The sequence below is a fragment of the Madurella fahalii genome (genome assembly GCF_045866475.1).
Source record: "Madurella fahalii IFM 68171 DNA, scaffold_2, whole genome shotgun sequence".
In the NCBI taxonomy this organism is placed as follows: Eukaryota; Fungi; Ascomycota; class Sordariomycetes; order Sordariales; genus Madurella; species Madurella fahalii.
Genome location: NW_027263972.1, coordinates 5,157,414 through 5,174,807, shown reverse-complemented (window position 1 = coordinate 5,174,807; position 17,394 = coordinate 5,157,414). Strand labels below are relative to the sequence as shown.

General features: G+C 57.0%; 6 protein-coding genes across 6 annotated transcripts; 2 read left to right on the top strand and 4 right to left on the bottom strand.

Moving 5' to 3' along the window:
- Positions 1-51: 51 nt before the first annotated feature.
- CDC15 (Protein kinase of the Mitotic Exit Network) lies at positions 52-5,543 on the bottom strand (the record flags this gene model as incomplete). Its single annotated transcript, XM_071059686.1, has 11 exons — positions 52-1,835; positions 1,889-2,375; positions 2,432-2,575; positions 2,637-3,167; positions 3,231-3,724; positions 3,778-4,099; positions 4,163-4,601; positions 4,664-4,728; positions 4,802-4,831; positions 4,895-5,029; positions 5,388-5,543. 11 exons carry the CDS (start codon positions 5,541-5,543, stop codon positions 52-54), a joined length of 4,587 nt encoding a protein of 1,528 aa, XP_070915787.1.
- Positions 5,544-7,365: 1,822 nt separating this feature from the next.
- MFIFM68171_04265 (uncharacterized protein) lies at positions 7,366-8,809 on the bottom strand (the record flags this gene model as incomplete). Its single annotated transcript, XM_071059685.1, has 3 exons — positions 7,366-8,025; positions 8,083-8,599; positions 8,799-8,809. 3 exons carry the CDS (start codon positions 8,807-8,809, stop codon positions 7,366-7,368), a joined length of 1,188 nt encoding a protein of 395 aa, XP_070915786.1.
- A 745-nt stretch (positions 8,810-9,554) lies between these two features.
- On the top strand, positions 9,555-10,769 carry FOL3 (folylpolyglutamate synthase; the record flags this gene model as incomplete). Its single annotated transcript, XM_071059684.1, has 1 exon — positions 9,555-10,769. One exon carries the CDS (start codon positions 9,555-9,557, stop codon positions 10,767-10,769), a length of 1,215 nt encoding a protein of 404 aa, XP_070915785.1.
- Positions 10,770-10,974: 205 nt separating this feature from the next.
- On the top strand, positions 10,975-11,819 carry MFIFM68171_04263 (uncharacterized protein; the record flags this gene model as incomplete). The annotated part of the gene is made up of 2 exons (XM_071059683.1): positions 10,975-11,168; positions 11,231-11,819. 2 exons carry the CDS (start codon positions 10,975-10,977, stop codon positions 11,817-11,819), a joined length of 783 nt encoding a protein of 260 aa, XP_070915784.1.
- A 55-nt stretch (positions 11,820-11,874) lies between these two features.
- MFIFM68171_04262 (uncharacterized protein) lies at positions 11,875-13,168 on the bottom strand (the record flags this gene model as incomplete). Its single annotated transcript, XM_071059682.1, has 3 exons — positions 11,875-12,371; positions 12,427-12,599; positions 12,723-13,168. The coding sequence occupies 3 exons, from the start codon at positions 13,166-13,168 to the stop codon at positions 11,875-11,877; spliced, it is 1,116 nt and encodes a 371-aa protein (XP_070915783.1).
- A 1,666-nt stretch (positions 13,169-14,834) lies between these two features.
- MFIFM68171_04261 (uncharacterized protein) lies at positions 14,835-15,823 on the bottom strand (the record flags this gene model as incomplete). Its single annotated transcript, XM_071059681.1, has 2 exons — positions 14,835-15,384; positions 15,441-15,823. The coding sequence occupies 2 exons, from the start codon at positions 15,821-15,823 to the stop codon at positions 14,835-14,837; spliced, it is 933 nt and encodes a 310-aa protein (XP_070915782.1).
- Positions 15,824-17,394: the final 1,571 nt, after the last annotated feature.

Below are 17,394 nucleotides of genomic sequence, written 5' to 3'. Positions count from 1 at the left end.
CCTTCCCCCGCGCCGACCAGCCAATTGCACCCGCTGGCGGTGATCATCTCCCTAAGATAACCTTGAATCCGAGCTGGGTGCTCTGCTCCTCCGCTTATTATTCCCACTGCCCGACGACGACGATGCCTCCCTACTCGCGCTCAAATACCCCCCCAGCACCAAACTAGTCCCACCGCCGCTCCCACCACCCGCCGCACTTCCCGTGGGCGAAGCCGAATATACCGCGCCACTCCCCCCACTAGCAACAGTCACCGACGACCCCGAGCGTATCCTACCGCTCGCGCCGCCCCCGCCCCCGCCGCCACCACCCGCAGTATTCGGCCGGCGATGGTTGGTGTAGTACTCCTTGTAGCTGCTACTCAGACCCAGCCCGCCGGTCCCGGAGAAGCTATCACTTCTGCCGCCGGTACTAGTAGAGATAGGCGCTGACGTAGCAGTGGTGAGGTTCGGCCTGGGGGTAGACGCGGCCGTGACTGACGTCCTAGGGAGACGGCTTCTTGATGGTGGCGCAGAAGGAGTAGTAACAGTAGTAGTTGCTGTCGTCCCGCTCGCCGATGAGGACGACGACGACGACGGAGGCGGTGGTGGCGTGTCACCCGACACGCGGCGGGGGATGCCCGTTCCGTCACGGCTCCGGGGGCGGTACAATGCGGCATCACGCTCCTGGGTCAGTCCCACAGCAGACCGCCTCGGCGTGGCGGCGACTTCGATGTATGCTGAAGACGACTGTGTTAGGCGGTGGCCGTGGGTCGGCGTCAGCGGCATGGACATGCTGAGGTGTAGGCCGGGCGGGGTGTAGCTGGTGTTGCGACGCGGGCCGGAGCGCGAGCGGTGTCCGGAGCCGGCGTTAGAGGCGCCGCTGCTGCTACTGCCGCCGCCGCCGCCGCCGCCGCCGCCCATGCCCAGGCTAAGCGCGCTCAAGGACATCGCGTCATGTTGGAGCTCAGCGTCAATGTGACTGCGAATGAGCTCCGACGCGAGATTCCGCACCAGCACCGCCGGGTCCTTATCCGCCAGCGTCTGGATGTTGTCGAACAGGCTGCGCAGCTGGCGGCCCGTGGTGGATGTGGATGAGCCGATCGACGACATGGACGAGTTGTTGGCCTCACACCCGTCCATGATGCTGCGCACAAGACGCAGCAGGTTGAGCCGCACGACGGCTTTCTTGTGGTTGAGTTTTTGCGCAATGCCCGTGTACATCTCTGCCTTGGCGAGGGACGCCGCTACCGAGGGGCTCAGCCGTAGAACCTTGAGTAGAGGCTCGAGAAGGTTTGGGTCAAAGGCGTTGGCCTTGGTAGGGTTGAAGCAGGAGATGATGGCCGGGGTGAAACTGCCGTCGAGCAGATGGCTCTCAACCTTTGCCGTTTCCTCTTGTAGCCACACGAATATGGCATCCAGCGCCGTGACCTGCCAGTACTGGTCTGCTAGAAGCGACACGTAAAAGTCCAAACCATTGTTCTGCCACAAGTACCTCCTCCCCTTACTCCCGGAATGCGCCATATCGCAGAGGATAGGAAGGACAAATTCCTTAGGAGGGTGGTCTGTCTTCATGATCTTGAGCAGAAGCGGGATGATGCCGTTACTGGCTGCGTACTCCTGCCGTTCCTTGCTCAATCGGCAGAGGTTGAACATGGTATTGAGCACTTGATTGGAGATCTCCCGGAAGTGCTTCTCCCCCCTCTTCATCGACAGGCTGAGCACCTCGATCAAAAAGTCAATCGCATCCGCCGAATGGAGCGAGTCGAGTACGCTCGAGCACATGGACATGTTCTTGATGAACTTCAGCATGGTAATTTGGTGGGATGGTGTCATGCGCCTGAGATCTTTGAGCACCGCTGCATCGAGAGTTAGCCAGGTCACAAAGCCCCACGATAGGAGACAAACATACTCTTAAGAACCTGCCGTTCTGCTACGGCCTCCTTGACGTAAGGCTCGGCCTGCGAAAACAGATAGAAAATGTTGACAATGCGGCCCTCAATCAGCTCAGACAACTTGTCTCTGTCCTCATCCAAGACCCTATGCAGAATCGCAGCCAGGGGGTCAAGGATCTTGCTGCGCGAGAATATCCTGCAAAAGTCATTCTTTGGCGTTGGTCCCTGAAGCTCAAAGACGTTCCAGATGCCATTGACCCCTATCAGAACCAAGTCCTGGGATGTCTCATAGTCTTCATCAAGAAACTCAACCAGGACGTTGAGACCTCCGGCGCTGACAAACATCTGCAGCGTCAGCGTCGAAGTCTGATACATCTGCCGGACGAACGCGGCAGCCTCGAGCCGGATCTCGTTCGAATACTGCCGAGCCGCGAACTTGGTAACTATGGGGATGCCGCCGACGAAGCACAGGTTTTCCTGCAGTTCAACATCATCCAGAATAATCTACCCCAGTTAGCACACATCCCGATACATTGCCCTTCACAAAACCCCAAACATACCGCATTAACGATCTTGAGCAGTTGCAAGATCATGTGCTGCCTGCTCTTGAGCGTACAAGGCTCAAGAATCTCTAATATCGGCAACAACCCATGCGCACCGATAATGAGATCCTTGACCTCGGCATTCTCCCACAGCAGAGCCAGCTTTAAACAGACCCAATGTTAGCCCAGTTCACTTACAGTCATGGTATAGGCAAGTACTCACCAAATCCTCCGCCAACTCAGCTAAACTCTCCTCCCCTTCGCCCATCTTCATACTCCTCACCAACTCCTCCACCCGCTCCGCCAACCGCGCGTGTCGATCCCGCGCAATATTCGCCGCGAGATCCATTTCGTCCCAGCCCGGGTCCATCAGCGCAAAAGGGTCGTCTTCGTCCTCGTCGTCGCCCAACCACGAGTTGTTCGAAAGTCTCGACAGGATCAGCTGACCCCCCTGGCCCCCATCCTCGGAGCCGCGATCGCTCTCCTCCGATTCGCCAACGGTAAACCCGTCCCCAGCGGCGCCAAAGATATCCGAGAAGTCCTCGTCGCCTTCATTCTCGGCAAACTTGGTGATCTCGAGGTTGGACCTTGTCCGCCGCACGGGCTGTTGTTGGTCATGATCGGGAGAGGGAAGGGCCGGTCGGGACGATTTGGCAGCCGATCTCCGCATGCTGCCGCCGCCGCTGGTGGGGGAGTGGGTTGACTTTGGTACGCTGCTGGTTAGATCCGAGGGGTGGAATAGTTGGGGTGTGTCCTAACAACGGTGAGAGTGGGTGAGTGACTAATCGAGGACTGGCGAGCGGCGGCGCCAACTCACCTTGCTAGTAAGGCTTAACCTCCTGTCAAATACGTGATCATTGTCAGCAAAGAGGTCAGAGTAATCTTCCGTGGACTGTTCGCGGTAGATGACATCCGGCCGAGGAGGCAACTCGAACTTTGTCCCGAGGGCTTTAATAGGTGACTTTGGTTGGGAAGAGTTTGATGCACCCCGTCTGCTCCTCTGGCGCCTATGGGCCTGCTGGGTTTTGGACTCGAGCGTCTTGTCCGTCTTTTTGGGTAACGGCCGGATAGTCTGTTCCTGAGGATCTATCTCGGACCAATGTCCCAGGCCCTTGATTGTTAAAAGCTCGCCGCCTTCAAAGGTTGCGTCCCAGTTCTCCGAGTCCTCGCGCTGTCCATCAATCGAAGCAAAGGCCTTCAACCGATCTCCTGAGAGCAAGCCGCCAAAATTGTCTTGTCCCTTGATTTGCGGGAGATGGAGAGCGCTCGGCGAGATGGCGGAGGCGAAGTCATTGTCCCAATTATCGTCATCTGTCCCGTGTCAGCACAAATAACTCGGCAAAAGTGCAGTTTCTGTAGCTCACCGGCAAGCTCTGGGGACCTGAACGCATCCGCCGTATGTCTCGGCTTTGCAAGCGCCAGCGGTACCTTGGTAACCAGGTTGGATCGATGCGGCGGACCGCTGTCAGAACCGGTCGAGGCTCTCAGATTGTTCTCAGATGACTTGAGAGCCTTGTTCCACTGCTTGACTTCCTCGACCGCCTGGCTAAAGTTGGACGGGGCCTTGGCCACGGGTGCATCGCTTCTTCGAGAACCCATGATCCAATTGTGCCGCAGAAGCTTTCGCGCTGATACCCGCAAGTTAGGATCCTTCTGGAAGCATTGCATCAGAAAGTCACGAGCGGCCTGTTCCAAGAGATGTCAGTAACCGCATCTCATGACCCTGACAAGGGGGGTTGGGTTACAGACAGGAGATACTCCTTCCGGAAGTGGAGGGTGGTCGTCGTTGACAATGGCGAACAGAGCTGGCATGGCAGCTAAGTTGTGGTAGGGCGGCTTCCCCTGCAACAGCTCGATCACTGTGCACCCGACGCTCCAGATATCCGAGGCCGAGGTGGCACCCGAGAGCTGGATGATTTCCGGGGCCATCCAGTACGGCGTCCCGACCACTTGGGCCTCCTTGTCCGGGCCGGCGAGTGTGCTTGTCGAGACACCAAAGTCGGCAAGCTTGACGGTGCCATCCTTGGTCGTCAGGATGTTGGCGCCCTTGATGTCTCGATGGATAACACCCTGGTCGTGAAGATATTGCAGGCCTTGCAAGACCTGTGTCATGTAAACTCCGACCAGGTTCTCGGGGAACTTTCCGTAGGCTTTGCAGATGGAATGCAAAGATCCATTTTCGCAGTATCTGCCGGTGACGTGTCAGCAATCAGAGGATAGGGAGCCTGCAAGAGTTTGAGGCAAACAGACTCAAGGATGATATTGAGACAGTCGACCGTCTTGACAAAACCAATATATTTCACGATATTGTCATGCTATTAGCCGGTCAGTATTTCGGGAGCCGCCCCGTGCCCGTGCTGGTTGCCGCGGTGGCGTTTCTGTGCTCACATGGAGGTTTTTGAGGAGATCAATCTCAGCCTGTACAAAATCAGTATCAGGGGGCCCTTATTCAATTCCACACTGGCTGGCTCCTTAACTCACCTCGATCATGCGCAATTCGCTCTTGGGCACGTCAACAAGCTTTATTTGCTTGACTGCGACGGCTTCACCAGTTCCCCAGTTGAAGGCCTTGTAGACAGACCCGAAGGCTCCCTTTCCGATGCAGTCGCCGAGTCTCTACATACACTCGCTGGTCAGCCACGTCTCGCAAATCGGGTGGGCCACAGCCCAGAGGGTAATGGGGCGCGCCAGTTGTGTATTGTTCCTATCCCGTCCAGCCCCCACGCCATATTTCCATCCGGACAAAGAAAAACAACAAGCGCCGCCAAGCCGCCGGCCGAGTCGCAAATGCATATGTGAGCTGGTATGTATGCACGCACATACGCATGTACGTAGGGACGGGCCGTGCATGCTCATTTCACCCGCAACAAACACGGGCTACCCAAGAAAAAGCAAACAAGACGGTAAGAATCGGAGCGGGATGAGCAGCGGAGACGGGGCGAGCGAGAGCAGCAAAGGTGAAGCCGAGACCTACATAGTCTTTCAGTCCCGGATCCTGCACGGCCTTCTCTTGTCTGTGACTCTGTTCTCGGCGCGGAGTCCCCGGCATCTTTACCGCCACAACGGCCTTGCCGTTGGCTCCATGGTACGGCCGCTCTGCAGCGTTTCCCGGGGATCGGTTCGGCGCCATGCCTACGGCCGGCCTAGGCTTGGGCTCGGGCTCCGGACGCCCCAGGCGGCAATTCCTCTTTACACTGGTATCCGTAGATTTGCTGAAGTCGCTGTCGGCGGGTGAGGACGTTGGCACCGCCACTTGGTGTTGGCTATCGGTGTGCTGTCCTGTTCGTCATTCCTGCCTGACCGAGGCTTGCCTGAACGATCGAGGACAGGGTCGGCGCGTAGACAGGGATAGATAGTCAGATCATTCGTCCCCGGCGTGGGGGGAATTTCGACACTGTGGGTCCGAGACGTGCCGATACTTCTCACGTAGGGGCGATGGCCGGTCGGAAAGGAAGACAAGTCGGTCGGTCGGTGGTGACCGGACGGGGAGAAAGCGGAAGCAAACACGCTCCTGAAGGTCGAATCGCTCACCACCTGAGGCAAGGTAAGGTATCCGGCCAGGGCACGTTCAGTTGGCGGGGTCAGGGCAGGGGTCAACGAGATGGGAAGACTGCCCGATCAGGCCGTGTCGGTGGAGAGAATGAAACAGAGAGGAACAATATAGAATAGGAGAAAAGTAAATGAGAGTATGCCAGGTTCGAACGAGTTTCCTGATCGAGCCCTTTGTTTCACATCGAGATTCCGTACCGCGGGGTTCAGAGGTTCAGCAGCAAAAAGGCTGGAACTAACGCCCAGGTTGGGTATATTGCAGAGGCTAGCGCACGCGATCCCAGTTGGCTATTCGCGTTGCTGACCGTAGCCTGCAAGCCGGGGCGTTGGCGGTGTCGTGCCGCACCAGAGCGGGCTCTTGGGCGCGCTCCAGGCCCTGTCCAATGCTGTTAGTGGCCTGTTCCAGCCGCGGCTTCCCTGTCCGGGACGCAAACCCGGGGCCATTCCCCAGCCTGAAAGGTCACTGGGCGTCTCTTGGATATTAAATGTATACCAAATGTTTATTTGATGCTGGACATCCCGTCTATTCGAATCATGGGTAGCTTTATTTTCTCATCTTGCGTGCATTTCTCGCTGTCTTCCGCCGTTAAGGGAATTAATGTGCAGACATTCCTCCGCGGGTTTGCCTGCCTTACGGAGGCTGAGAAGAGCCGATCCTTGACCAAGCTCTGAGCTCAAGCTGCATGTCATCTTCCTGTCTCTATTACATGGAAAAGAAAAAATCTTGATCTTGGCAGAGGATGGCGGGGAAGGAGGCTCATGCGCAGCTTCGTACCATGGTAAACATGTAAGAGGGGGTCGGTGCGAAACAAAACACTCCGAGTTGTGCCCATCCGTGTGTGTATACCTATCGGCAGTTTTGAGGTTCCCTTTTCACGGACAAGCGTGATGTTACCCTAATCTCCAGAAGGCGCCCAATCAGCTCCATTATTTAAAGCCCGCGGCCTCCGAGAATGAGGCCTCTGGGAACGGCTTGGTTTCCCCAACATCACTTTATGTACAAAAATTCTAGTCATACATATGCCAAACGCCCTCAGAGACGGCACGATCAAATATGCTTCGTGCTCATTCCCCCGAGCTACCGTAGCCGTCACAACGGTGCTGCCGAAAAACAGCCCAACAGACCCCATAGGCTTGGAACAAGCCCAGTAACCAGATAGACGAACAGGACCTTTTTCATCCCATGATCCCACCCTGTGCTCGATCGAAGAATGGAACCCATCTTCAAAACCCCTGGTCATAGTCGGATGAGCAAATTAATGAAAGCGTAGACCCCAAAAACTTTCTGCGCCAGCCCCAAACGCCGTTAAATGATCACGCTCATGAATGCTTTTTTGAGATTTTTTTTTTTTTGGAGGGGCGGAAACATGCCGCTTTCACCTGGTCGACGGTAAGACAAATCCTCAGTTTTCAGAAGCCTCGCGAGACAGAGTCCGGCTGAGGCCAACTTCAGCCCACCATTCGTCGGGGATATCTTCCCGTCGGGCCAGGTTGCGCACTATCCGTTGCATTCCTCCTATTCCGCCCAGGAGCTCCAACGGGTCCTCGTTATTGGTGCGCGCTACATCGGCATAGGAGCGTCGGGCGGCCGCGCGCAAGCCAAAGCTAGGGATATCAATATGGTCCATCTCGTCGTCTTCGTCGCCCTCCGTGTCGGAGTTATCACACCCCGACTCGCAAGGTGGCTCAAACGGAGACTCTCCGGCGGTATCAGGCGTCGTGAACGACGTCCTGGACGAGCCGGCTGCGGTACTCTGAGATGCTGCCGCCGATGCTGATGCGGATGCGAATGACGACCCGACGCTGGGCGGCTGCGGGTCCGGTGTCAAAGTGCTCTGCAGAGTGTCCCATACCTCGGGGCTAAGGCTCCTGTTACGGTCGCCCAAGCCGTCAAGGCGGGTAGCCTCGAGTGCCGGCGTGCGACGGCGACTAGCGGCTCTGTCACGCGGCTGATATTCATCGGCCGCACCGTCGAAAAAGGTCGGCCGCGAGCGATCCCGCAGACTCCCGTCCGCCCGGCGATGGGGGGGGAGGAATGCGGAAGACCGTGTGGCGCCCCGAGACTGCGTCATGTTAGAAAATGCGCAAGGAGCAACAGTGGCAAAGGAGAAGATACATACCGGATGATTGGGAGCTTGAGTGGATCTAATATTGGACAAGGTGTAGGAGTAGGGCTCGGGATGCGGTCTGGTGCGAGGCAGGAACTCTGCGTCGACCGCCATGGTCAATATGGGCGATGTGTCATTGCTGTCGTCGCGGCGCGGGCTGGGGTTCGATTCGGCGTGCAGGTGAGCCCATCTTTCGCCGAACATGGCGACAACCCGTTCGTCCAGAATGCCCATGCGGCTGGCCACGTCGCGCAGCGCACGGCGACCCTGCTCGGACCCAGCCGTCGCTCCATTGCTGTCAACCGTTCCCGGAGATAGCACGGGCGGCTCGAACGTCGTCGACCCGCGCCTCGGATCGAAGCTGTTGTAGGATGCTGCGGCTGCGGCAAGTACGCGACGGCGGCGCTCGCGCACCTGATCCGAGACGCGGATGGAACGGATCCTGCGGATCGAGGTTCGCGATTGCGCCGGACCCTTCTCGGCGCCGGGCTTGGATTGGATGTCGGATTCAACCGGCGCCTGGTACAACCTGATTGGAAAGCATGCTTTGGTTAGCGCGCAATCGCAAAAAAGAAGGGAAAATAATCTTGTGCTGCAGAACGTGGCGACCGCAGAACACGATTAATGATGCAAAACAACATTTGCCGATGGCGCGACGGTTGTTGCGTTGATGGCAAGGTGGCCCGTGTGGACAAGCGCGGTCGCGCCAGATATGGGGCTAGGCTTACCGAAGACCCATCTTCCTCGAATGCGGTCGCCAAAACCGTTTGGATACTAAATCGAGGAGAACGTGACAACGAGCGTAATGGTCGAAGCGAGGCGACTGCGACCGTGATATCGCGACTCGTCAATCGATGGGGATCGGTTGCTGGGGATGCGTCAAAGCTTCAACGGAGGCTGGGCCCTCGCGCGTTAGTTGCGTGGGGTTGCGAGTGATGAAGAGGAAAAGAGAATGCGAGCGGCGAGGATGGGCCAATACCATTTTTGAGCGGGGCGGGCTTTTCCACGCGAAGTTGGCGCAGGGAGCCCCCATGCTCGAGTCGCAGGAGGCTTAGCGCGACCCAAGTCACGTGTAGACGCATAGGAGTTGTGTGGTTTACGGGTTCAATGCGCCGACACAATGCAACCCTAGCCAGAATTTTATGCATCAATCAGACCTGTCTCCGGGTATCGGGGCGCCAAAGGCCCTGTCGTCGATCGGTTCAGGGGAGCAATCGCCGCTAAAATTGACACGCTCTGGAGAGCTTGCGCCCGTCTTGGCAAGAATCGTGAAGCTCATCCCCCAGTGAGCACTGTGACTCATCTCCGACAGCATCCTCGCCGTATCAGAACAGTCGGATATCAACAGAAGAAAGCCGTACATTGGCTGTTTTTTGGTGTTTGCCTGTGTTTGTTCCTCTCTCGGCCCGAAGGGAGAGCGCGTTACGGGAACTCGCGGCAAACCCAGGCAAGCCCAACCAGCAAACAACCGTGTCGCTGTGATCATGATCGACTTGGGACTTGCCCGCGTCGGCCGTTTGGTCCAGTACACGCCGCAGACGTGGAAGGCAATCCATGTGGCGGGGACGAATGGCAAGGGCTCAATATGTTCGTATCTCACGGCCATGCTCACCGCTAGCGGCCTATCTTGCGCCAGGTTCACATCGCCCCATCTGGTTGATCGCTGGGACTGCATCGCCGTCAATGGCAAGCCCGTCTCGGAAGCTGTGTTCCGAGATGCCGAAGACGTGGTGAAGCAAAGGGACAGAGACGGGCGGGTTGGCGCAACCGAGTTTGAGCTCCTGACAGCAACCGCCTTTGAAATCTTCCACCGCCAGAAGGTCGAGTACGGCGTGGTCGAGGTCGGTCTCGGTGGCAGGCTGGATGCTACTAATGTGCTAAAGCACAAGACAGTTACTGTCATGGCAAATATTGGGCTTGATCATCAGTCTTTCCTTGGCAACACAATCGAGGACATTGCCCTGCAGAAAGCAGGCATCATGCGCCCAGGCGTCCCTTGCGTGGTAGACGGCAGTAACCAGCCATCTGTACTGGAAGTTATCAAAAGGCATGCTCGTGGGGTCGGGGTTGAAGTTCATTTGCCCTCAACCGCGAATATCGCCGAGGCGCTCTCGAACGATGACTATGAACCACACCAGATACAAAATCTGGCATGCGCTCATATGGCTTTCCGTCTAGCGTGTCCGGAGCACGACCGCCCTTTGGCTGACCTCCTGACCGCTATCAGGCAGGCGCAATGGCCCGGGCGTCTGCAGAGGCTCGATCTTCAGAAGATCACCGGCCGTCAGCAACCTGTTCTTCTCGACGGTGCCCACAATCCCCAGTCGGCCGAAGCCTTGGCCGGCTACGTCAACAAGCGCTTTCGCTCGGGAGGCCGTCCGGTTACGTGGGTTCTTGCCGCTACCCAGGGCAAAGATATGGATGGAATTCTTGGGCTGCTTCTGCGGCCGGGCGACCAGGCTGCCGCTGTGCGTTTCGGTCCCGTTGACGGAATGCCCTGGGTCAAGGCCACAGACCCCTCCGAGTTGCTTCAACTGGCTGTTCGACATGGTGCCGAAAGGACGGGCACGCATAACGCTGGGGACGATGTTAAAGGGGCACTGACCTGGGCTTCTCGGGCCGCAGGGGACGGTCCCTTGGTCATTGCCGGGAGCCTCTACCTTGTTTCAAGTGTCTTGCGGCTCCTACGGGAATCATGAAACCCGCCAGAAAGGGGTTGCAGCTGTGAAGCCGCACCATTACTCTGTAATGTCCACATCGTAACTACCCGGCAGCCAGACAATCCATATTCCACCGGTCGGTCTTTGACATCACATGATTTCACGCTTATTTCCCGCAAAAGCGGTCAATCAAAGTCCAACTCAACCGACACCGGACGCTATCACATCACGCTGCACATCCGCCATGCCTCCACCAAACAACCTCATCGTTGTCTGCGGACACGCGATTTGGCTGGGGGGGGCCAAGAACGGCTGGGATGAGGCCGAGTGGTTGATTGAGGGCTACAAGCGAGGCGAAACACCCACCTTTATCGAGCACATCAAGGCCGGTGTGAAGGCCCTGAGTGATGATGACAGCGCAGTTTTGGTGTTTTCAGGGTGAGTCGCAGATCGTGCTGCACCATACTTTTCCATCTCTTCCCTTCCTAACCGAAGCGCAGCGGCCCAACCCGCAAGGAAACCGACATTTCCGAAGCCCGAAGCTACTACAATCTCGCCATCGCCAACTCCTATTTTGGCCTCCTCCCCAAAGGCGGTACCAGCCCAGACCGCATTTTGCTAGAAGAACGCGCCTTAGACTCGTACCACAACATCCTCTATTCGCTCATCTTATTCTGGCGCCAGCATGCAGTCTGGCCCGCGCGCCTGACTATTGTCAGCCACGGATTCAAGCGCAACCGTCTCGTTGACGGCCACTGCGCGGCGATTGGCTTCCCAGCAGATCGGGTCGACTTTGTCGGGATCAATCCGCCTGGTATTAATGCCGCGGGTTTGGAAAGCGAAGAGTCAGGGGAGAAGACTGAGGCGATGCGCGGAGTGCAGCTGGCAATCGGACAGTGGGCGGAGGATCCTCACGGAGTAGGGGAGGCGCTCGCCAAGAAGCGGAGAATGAGGAATTGCTGGGGTGTGCAGCAGCGGTTGTTTTTGGATGAGGAGGAGCGGGCGAGGAGTGGAGTTAATGTGCGTGTGCTTGGAGATGGAACTGAGGCGCTTGTTGATGGTGGGAAGAGGCCCTGGGCCAGGGTTTAGATTTCCAGAGGTGAAAGGTTGGTATGTTGTGCTACAGGTAGCTTTGGCGTCGACATCAAATCTTGGACACCCGCTGTTCATCCTTGCCGCCTGCCGAGGTCCGCTCACCCGCGCCCGCGACCACGCTCACGACGAACTGTACCGAATCTGTAACCATGTCGGCGCTGAACGCATGCCCAATCCCGGGGTAAACTTTATCGTCGATGGATACGTTCTCGTCTTTGAACCAAGACCCCGCCGCTTCCTTGAACCACCGCAAGAACGGCTCCGAACACCGGTACGGCACCAGCTTGTCATCGCCTCCGAAGCAGAGCAGAAGCTTTTTGCCGCGCAGGCGTTCTCGCAAAATCTTCCTCGCAGCTTCATCGGTCGGGCCAGATGGCGCCCTGTCCGGCACGGCCGCAGTACCAAAGAAGATGCCCTTTGGGTCCTTCTTGCCGCACGCCTCCACCAGAGACGGCGGAAAGTCCTTGCTGCCCAGAAAGGACGCGCCGTTGTCTTGTGCCGAGTAAGTCGCTAACCGGGACAATCTCGCGCGGTCCGAGAGCAGGTCTACCGTCTGTCAGCTCATGACACGCCCAGCTCCCAATGGCCGTCGTAAACTCACACATAAAATCCGGACACCCGATAATCACCGCCCCGGCCTCAACCCTTGGCTCAGCAAACATCAGCTGCCACACGCTGTGCCCACCCAGCGAGACCCCCAGCGCCAGGTGTTGGTCAACCGTCCGCTTCACCCCGCCATCATAGTCGTGGAAGAGATAACCCTCCACTAGATCACTATACCTCAGTCCATCAGCTATCCGCCTTCGATACAGCCAACCCGGGAAGGAATATACTCAGAGGGAGGGAGTGTAATAAAAAATAAAGAAGAGAAAATAAAGAAAAAAAAAAAGGCTTTACATCAAGACCATCTGATCCGCCACCATCCCCTCCACCACCCCAAACATATCCACCGCATGCATCGCGTTCCCCTCGCGCCACGACGCATTCGCCAGCTCACTAACCAGCCTCGTCCCGTGGTTGCGCTGGTCGTACGCCAGCGCAATCAATCCCCTGTTCCTCTTCCCATTCCCCGCCCCTTTTCCACTATCCTCCGCCCCCTCCCCCTCCTGCTGTTGCTGCTGGTAGCGGTGGTGGTTATTCCACGCCCCCACGCACCGCGCGGCGATGTCGGCCATATACTCCTTGTTGCGCGTCCGCTGGTGGTGCAGCCAGAGGCAGGAGACGTGGGTTGCGTGGGGAGGCAGCTCGGCTAGGCCGTAGACGTCGACTAGGAGGCCGGCCATGTGCAGGGTGCGGAGAGAGATTTGCGGTGGTGGGGGGAGGGAGGAGATTTCGAGGGACATTGTTGTTTTGTTTCTTTCCTCTCCTTATTTCTTCTTGTTTACCTCAGGGGGGGTTGGTTAGTTTGAGATTGGTGATGTCTTTGAGCTTGGGTGGGGTTATTGGGAGAGATAAATGAAGATGAATCAACGTGCTGGGTACAGTACAATGGCAATGTGGGATTGGCGGTCGAAATTTGGATTGGTAACCGAAACTGCTGCCCCCGACGTGAGAAGCTGAGATGCGCAAGTGCAATGTTTTCAGTTCTGGTTGCGAAATCATCATGGCCCGTTCCCGTCCGTCGAGCGTTAAATGCTTCCGGCCAGCTCGGTTCATACAGTACCCCGCGGTCTCCACAGCGGGGTGGTTTCCTGCCGCTGCAAGGGGCGGATGCCGAGGGCCGGGAGCAGCCCCAAACTCTCGGGCCGGTAACACTATACTAGGCTAGTCGATATGTGACGTCAAGAAACTGGGTACTAGTGATACAAGACAGAAAATGGCCAACGACTTAAAATTACCGACAAGTAGAGGTTGGACCATACGCCTAGGGCCTGGGACACGAGTGCCGTCCGAAGAGAGATAGAAGATAAGAACAACTCTTAGAAGCCTGCAAGTAGCTAACCCATCCTGTTCGCCTTGGTTTCTCGAAATCTCCAACTCGGCGGCGGAGTGATGTAACGGTCAGCTTACACAGCAAGGGAAGATGAACTAAGATGCTACAGCAAAGGGCTTACCGAGTAAGACTGTGGGTAACCTCAGCCGACGGCTAAGGCCGAAACTTATGCGGTGCCTCAGGCAATTGTACATATCTAGCGCATGCCATTCATCAGTGATCTGCGGATCCGTTCGGATGGGATGCAACAGGCAGGAAGGAACATCAGCAGGGGTTGCCACGGACACGCCTCGGGTTACGTCAACCCAATGACGCGATATCGTCAAGCCACAGAATGACAAACGACCAGCGGGTTTAACGGCGCTATTCTTTTTTCCATAAAGCCGGATGCTTACTTAGGGATGTGAGTGAGATGTACTGTACCTACTGTAACCCAATCTATAGTATACTTCTTCATAAACGGCAGAAAAGATTCCCCCTCCCGTTATCTACCCTCACAGCGATAGCAATGTCCTCCTCAATACTCAGACAACTTAAGACTCGACTGAAGCGGGAGTACATCTCTATCGTCCGCAACGAATGAACCCCTCAAACTCCAGTTCCATATGAGCCCTTCAAACCCATTGGGCCGCCCTTATAACCATGTAGAAAGGTATCCCTAGACATAATATGCCCCTGCCCTGACCGACCAAAAACAACGCCGCCACCCAGAATAATAAGAAATATATATGTCCGCTCATAAGCCAAGTGCCATCGTTCATTAGAAAACATCACCAAACTCCTCGTTCCATGCCATGCAATGCTCGTCCGATGGCCGTCCAACAAAAAAAAAAAAAAAAATATCAGCCATCAAAGAGAGGGGAATCATTGGTGCAAATGCCCAAGCAACATGTGTAAGGTGAAAACAACCGAGTAGTGATAGAAGGAGAGATAGACGGCTCGTCGAAACAGAAACGAGTTACTTCAAACCAGCAGCCGCGGGCTGAGGAGAGATCGGGGGTAGATGATACTGGTGGCTGACGGAAAACGTCGTCGGCGTCTTCTTTTGCACCGGACTTCCCCTCCGCGTCCGGCGGTTATATCATGGGCGCCGTCGCCATGGGAGCAGCGGGCACGGCGGTTATGCGCGACTCCAGCGCCTGCTGCAGCGCCGAAATCTTTTGCATCATCACCACCGTCTGCTGGTTCTGCGCCTGCACCTGCCTCCTCAGCTCCTCATTCTCCAGCCGCACACGCTTGATCTCCTCGCGCAGGTCGATCTCCTCTGGCCGCTCATCACGCTTGCGCTTCTGGCCACCGGCAGCAGCAGCAGCAGCCGCCGCGGCCGCCGCGTTGTCGCTCGCCGCGTCGTCCGTCTCGTTCTCAGTGCCACCATTCACAGCCGCACCGTTCTGCGTGTGCACCCGCCGAAGGTGCTCGTTCAGGTTCTCCTGCCGCGAGAAGCCCTTGCCCTGATGGCGCTTGCAGTTGACGTGCGGGCAGTGGAACGAGTTCTTGGGGCCGCCGTGCTTGCCGTGCACTTCGCGTTCGTGCCGCAGGAGACCGCCAGAGTAGGTGAACCCAGGTAGCTTCTCACATCCCTCGGCGGCACACTTGTATGGCCTGTCGTGTTTGTCCATGTGCTTGCTGTCGCATGTGTCAGTTTCTGTGCAAAGCTTGACGTGCAGATGCTTGAAACTCACTTCCACTCGCACCTGCGCCCAAATTCCTTGGCTTCTTCGGTGCAGCCTGGCCATGTGCAGATAAACTTCCCTTCCAGATTTCTCGTTACTTCGCGGTCCGGTTTGGGGATCGCCTTGATGCGGTGGGGTGTTGTTGCAGTCGGCGATTCCTCTTTTGAAATGTTCGAGGTAGCGGCGGGAAGATCGATTCGGGGCTCGGCGGTAGTGTCCACGAACGACGAGGGAGCGTCCGAGAATGTTGCGACTGTCGTAAGCTCGTTGACGACGGCATCGCTGGGATCCGGGAAGCGGTCGGCATCCGGGGTGGGATCGTGGTGGTGGTCATCGATGGGTGGATAGCTGCCCTCGTGAATGAAGGCCCGCGGTTCGTATACCACGCTCATCTTCCAAGTCGTCGGCCAAGTGCGTTGCACTGCACCAAAGGCGAACTCGCGGGCTCGATGGCGGGAAGGGAGCCCCGACGCAGGGTCGGCGGCGGAGAAGTTGCTTTGCCGCGGAACTGGGCAAGAAAGGAAGTGTCGGGTGCTTATTTGCGACTGCGGAACGACCTCTGCGTGAGCGCTGGGGAAAGAATGATGCAGAGTGCCGCTTTGGCGCGTCAAGTGCGAAGTCGACGGTTTATTAGTGATCGTGCCTGCCTTGGGCGACTTTCGAGTGTAGTTCCTATTGCCGAAGGCAAGTTAGAGATTTTGCCTTAGTTTTGAGGATGACGGCCAAAGCTCAGCCCGTGGGCGCAGCCCGCCCAGCGCCTTGGATCCACAAGAATGTGGGGGCGCTTAGGTTCGTCCAACAAGAGTTTGGGAAGCTGGGGGTGCTTGCGTGGGCAGCCCACGTGACCCACAGATGAGGACGCCCATTCTATCTTACCTCGGAACTCCAAGTACGAACGCTTGAACCAAAGACGATTTGGTCCTCAAAAAAAGGACCCCACCGGCGGCCAGGCGGTTGCAGCCCAGGCCTTTAGTAATTGTTCGGGCCGTAGGCAGATGAGTTGAGTCGATAAGAAAGTTCCCGACCTGACACACAACGGGGCGAATCTGTGAGGCAGCCGTGGCTCTGGGTGAGTCACAGCTCGAGCGAGTAGGGTTTGGGTTGGCGGCTGCAGCCTTGCCTGCCGCAAGCAGGACTAGGGCCTGACAATGCACAACAACCTTGTTGCAGGGTAACGTTTCTCGGCGCTCGCTCTGCAGGCCTTGCCAGACTCGCCGGGCGGATGACTCGGATAAGTAAGGTACCGATTAGTTGGCCCTGTGCCATCAGCCTCCGCATTTCTACACGGCGCATTCGGACAACGTCTTGCAGCCGCGTCTGCGGCCCGGGTCCGACCAGGCACCCAAGGCAAATCGCCATGGTCGAAGCGCTGGCATGGCATGGCATTTTCCAGAAGACACGTCTGAGGCCTCGACAAGGTGTGAATGCTTGCGGCGTCCTGAAATTCCAGGGCAGGCCTGGCCAAGGGTATGTCGGTCGCCTGCAGAGCACTTGACCTCTCAATCTGGCCAACACTCGGGCGCCCCGCGACGAGGAGGGATTACTCAACATCTGGAGCAGGATGATTCGTCAGTCCAGGCATTCACAGCAGGCTTGGAGAGCGGGAAAGGTGGTGAGGCCTTCGGATGGCTTGCACACCGAGCAGTTCTACGACGCGTCTCAAGGCACAGTTAAAGGAGTGATGGCCGACAGGCGGTTCCGGCTGACTGAAGATGGCGTCGGATATTCTACATGGGGCACACGTGCTGATGTGTCATCCAATGTTATTTTTAGACACTGGGGCAGAGTCAAGCTTAAGAGGAAGGACTCTGATTCTCCAAAGATTGAAAGCAGAGTGGGTGTTTCATCTGGCGTCAGAAATGAATGCTTACTGCACAACGAGGGAGTCGTACTACCCAATATCACCCCCGAGATCCCGTACCGATCAGGACCAGGACTACAACATCGTCGATGCGTGCCACAA